This window comes from Argopecten irradians, chromosome 4 (genome assembly GCF_041381155.1).
Source record: "Argopecten irradians isolate NY chromosome 4, Ai_NY, whole genome shotgun sequence".
NCBI lineage: Eukaryota > Metazoa > Mollusca > Bivalvia > Pectinida > Pectinidae > Argopecten > Argopecten irradians.
In genome coordinates, this window is record NC_091137.1 from 3546823 (window position 1) to 3551687 (window position 4865).

General features: G+C 34.4%; 1 protein-coding gene across 1 annotated transcript; it reads right to left on the reverse strand.

Moving 5' to 3' along the window:
- Positions 1–1931: 1931 nt before the first annotated feature.
- LOC138320389 (uncharacterized) lies at positions 1932–3754 on the reverse strand. Its single transcript, XM_069263326.1, has one exon. The coding sequence runs from the start codon at positions 2973–2975 to the stop codon at positions 2499–2501; it is 477 nt and encodes a 158-aa protein (XP_069119427.1). The 5' UTR covers positions 2976–3754; the 3' UTR covers positions 1932–2498.
- Positions 3755–4865: the final 1111 nt, after the last annotated feature.

Below are 4865 nucleotides of genomic sequence, written 5' to 3' on the forward strand. Positions count from 1 at the left end.
TAAATGTTTCTTTGAACAGCATCCGACGTAATCGTCGCCCTCCTAATAGCATATCAATCGCATCTTGGAATGTAATGAGACAGCGTTGAGACAGTGTTACAGTCTCAAATATTTTCAAAGTTGAGATGAGATTTTCTGATTTAAGTACTTTGAGAAAGCCAATTTAGAAAAATCTCACTTTTTGAGATCTATCTTGAGCTCAATGCCAAGTGAGATAAATCTCAGTTTGAGAAGTTTTTGCAAGCGGGCCAGACATCAGGGGAAATAAGCAAGCAGATCATGGAAAGTTTTGAAGTCTTGCCACTTCTTTTGAAGTCTTGCAAACGCTGCCAAGTCTTGCAAACGCTGCCATACTTTGTAAGTTTAAAAGTCAAATTGTTCAAATGATATTCCAACTGTATATCCAAAAACTTTACTGAATATAACTTTTTTCTGGTTCGATCTCATCGACCTGAAGCTCGCCCAACAAATGAGTTATGCCTAGCACCAAGATAGCGCTTTTATACCAGAATATAAGGAAGTTTTAAAAAACATGTTAGGTACTCGGGTATTTACGCTACCCGACGGATTCCCAGAACACTATCGACATGTCATTAATAAATATAAATAGATCAGACTAGATACTAAGAAATGATCAATGTTTTGTTGACCGACATTTAGGTTTTCCCTTTATATCTGTTAACAAGGCGTCTGCTCGTTATAAGTAGGTGGTTATCATGTGAAACGGTATAAATTTGACATGTTTTAAGCTTTGTTACCATTCATTTAACTCAAATAGACGGAATGTCAGTAACCAAGTAGCTTACATATGTGCACGGGCCGTCTATAATTAAGGGACTTATGACCAGAAACCTAATTTATTTGCAAATGTGCTTTTGGTAGGTATGCTCTAAAACCGCCCACGAGGAAAATCGATCCTTTACCTTATGCCTTAGTAGACATCTCTCTCGTGCCACCCGTAATTCTACAATTAACTACAATTCAGGAGTTTTTATAGTATTATTTGAAGATCAAATTACATTCGCCGGTAGGTAAATAAACATAGGGTTAGCCTTGACTTGTAATGATGAAAAGTAAGGATATACAACGACAATGTACCCCTTTTTTCAGTATGATTTGAACAATGTAATTCACCTTTCATTACATATACACTAGCAAACGGATTTTCATTATTTATGAATATCTATGTTTAACCGGTATATGTACATGCACTAGACTCCCCACCGAGATACATTTGTATATTTCCATGAAAGTAGACTGCCAACTACTTTTGATATTCGTTTTCAGGACTAGATACCAGCAGTATGCAAAGAGGCAAACACTAATACCCATCTGTAAAGCAATAGTTTCAAGTTATTTCTGCTAAGAAGAACTAATTTAAATTGCAGTTTAAAAAAATGTTTATTTGTCTAAACAGAATATCTTGTTGTTTATCGATTTTGTTTAGATTATCAGCAAGTATGCCGCCGAGGTATAAGCGGTCCGTAATGTATATGAGCTATAGATTACCTCGTTATGGTATGCTGTATGATATATTATCAATAAAAATATATGTATATATTCATGATATCTTATCTTAAAAGGTGTTTATACATGTATTACAGTTCATTCGGTATTTTTGCGCTTTAGTCAAGTCATTTTCGATTAAACATCGTTGAACATGATGACTACTAGAAATAAAATAATGACATAGAATATTTCCCTACCTAGAGGTGTGACAACGAATGCCTTTAATTTACAGCAGTATACAATGTATCATCTACATCAAGTAGTATTTACATAGTGAATAATTTACGGACGACGGAAATTGACACGGAAAAGGGACCATGACTGTAAAGTTAAATTATGAAATTACAATTAGATTCAGGAAGGCTATAGAGAGATGTGTTGTTGATCATGTGGAATACACGGGTGAGGTTATTGTTGATGTGAATTCTATGCCGCTTATTTGAAGATAGAAAAATAAAAACAGAGACAAAAAAAAAAAAAAAAAAAAAAAAAACATATCTGTATCAATCTAGCGATATTAATTATTATTATTATTATTTTGACAACAGCAATATTAAATATCCCAATACGTTATTACATTGGCTTAGAGTCGAAATATATAATTTCGTTTAATTCGCAATAATTTTCCAAAAGTAAACATTGTTCCAAGGATACATTGTAATCCTAAAAAGTAGGTGCACTTCAACAACTGTCCGTCCAATGTCACTGTTTTGTATCTAGCTGATGTTTCGTTGTGTTGGAGACCTTTCACTGTCTGTATTATTCAAAATGACAGCAGAAACGACTAAGAAAAAAAAACCATTATCTGGTGCTTAAATGTTGCACCTAAACTGATGGAATAAAACAACCGCCAGGCAATAGATGCATTTAATAGATACATATTCTAACTCCTCTTTGTCCATCTCCCGGCAATGGCGGAGATGTCCCATCGCGTTTACATTGACGCATGTCTATAGGGAAGTGTTTGCCATGGCATTGCAGTTTACGGTCTATATTCGACGAAGAAAGGTTCGTAATGCCATCTGGTTCTTCAGCATCACTATAGGCTCCAAATAGTTTCGTCTTAACCATTCCATCTTAAATGTCATGATCATTTTTACACTTCGGTGTCGACCAGCGATCAGGATGCTGTTACTGACAAAGAATCTGTTTTCTGTGATCGTGTAGAACTGGTTTGTGTTATTTCCACACATAGCATCATCCTGGAAAATACACTTGTCGATCAGAATATCTGGTGGAAGGAGCGCACATATACTTATAAGTTGGTTAACTTCATTCTCAGATAAGGAAAGATAGTTTTGATAATACTTTAGCCGATTGATCCTTGTCCCAGGTTCGTTACCAATATCTAACACTGTACAGATTGAGTTGAGGTAGTACATGAGGCGAGCTTTGGGGTTGTTTGGGACGTTAACTGTGAATCCAGTCCTCCGAAAGTTCATCTGAAGTCTGCCAAATGCCGCCATCTTACTGGTTCAGTTGACGGTGGATCTATACGTCAACAGACAGCTAAAAGCTTAAAATTAAATGTTAAAGGATAGTTTTATACCCTAAAAACGTAATGTCATTTCTAAATATAGAATCACTCCACGAAAGTTTCTCAGAACTCGTAAAGTCAACGACCATAAAACAAAATATAGGTGTACCATATCAGGAAGCAATGCAATGCTTGTATTTCTCAGCTTGTTTTTTTTTCAACCATTTTATGCAGTTTTATTGATATATTGACAACAAACACCTTAACTGTTTAGTACTGTTCCTATTTTCTACAATCGTCTGTATTGCTGCTGTTGTCTGCATATTGCTTAATTGTTATGGATCTAGGCCATCAATGATGACCTAAGATAATTACTAGCCATGACTAACTATACATGTACTTAATATATTTGAATAAATCGGAAATGTAGGATTGAGAAATAATATAAATACTGAAAAATCTTGCCATGTGCTAATATGTAGATTCATCATAGAACATTCATATGTACATAATTTATGCAAGTCTTTCTTCGCTGATTTTTTTTTTCGAAAATAAACTTGTTATTATCAACAATAAATTAATAATTGCACTATTGGTCTCAGCCAGTGTCCATTTTGACCATGTTAAACAATGAATGTTCTCCAAAATAAAATCTGCTAGTTGGATAAGGGCAATATGATTCGCTAAGTTCATACTATCTCTAAGCTGTTATTATGTGTTAATAAAAATATTACTTTCAAATCAGCTTTCAATTAAATCTTGGTGTGTTTGTGGTCTATATTTATATAGTATATGATTTATGACTTTCTTCAGGAGAATTGGATTAGACCTATTTTATATATGTAGTTATTAGCAACGGGTTCCAGAACAAGCACTGTAGATTTGTAATACCGGGTATGCATGTGGTTAGCCCGAGATACTCTGGGCTTGACACCAGACTTAGACATTATGACGGATTGATGTCAAAATGTCTAAAGTCTGGTGTCAGGGCCAGAGAATCTCGGGCTAGCATGTGGTAGACAGAAATATGGCGTCAGGTATTTATGGATTGAGAAATGTCGTAGAAAGGATATATGGAGAGAATATATCCGTTGTATTGACATATATCCTTCGATACTGGTCATCAAGGTTTTATCTTGTCAGGACACTCAGATCGCAATAAACAGTGACACATAAATAAAGTTATTGAAGTTATTTTATTTTGATTCCTTTCACTAAAAACGTATTTCGAGGAATATTCAGTACATGTAAATCTGATAAGTTTATCCAATGGATCTTTCGTCGATCGGGGCTAAGTAAGCAAATACAGCCATGTAGTTATTCAAATATAAGTCAATCATTTATATTTACACGTTGATCAACCTATTGATAGACGAGGCGGGAATATAGTATTTTTTTACAATTTGCTATCATCCCGACCCACTAAATCGCTTTATACGATACGTCAATGATCATATGTCATGACATTTAGGTCGAGTTACCGGTGTTCTGTATACAGAACAGGAGTTGCCAATTACATCCATGTACAATTTGAAGCAAGTATCATTATTTGCTAGATAGTCAACTTACATCTAACTTTAATACCTGTCTATTAACTCTTGCCAATACAATTGTTCGTTACAAAAACGTATCATTTGTACGCTTTCAATGTAAATTTATATTTTCATATCCTACACAAATTCGTTTGTAAAGTAAGAATCTCGTGTTACCTGGAAGATATTAATGTATATCGTTGTCCTATATATTTACATTTATATATAAAAGTACATTCATTGACATGTTGCCATCAATGTTACAAGCTGAATCCATTGGGTAGTGAAGTTGCAGACAATACATTGAACACGCATAATAAATAAGATGCATTATTGGTTATATGTGA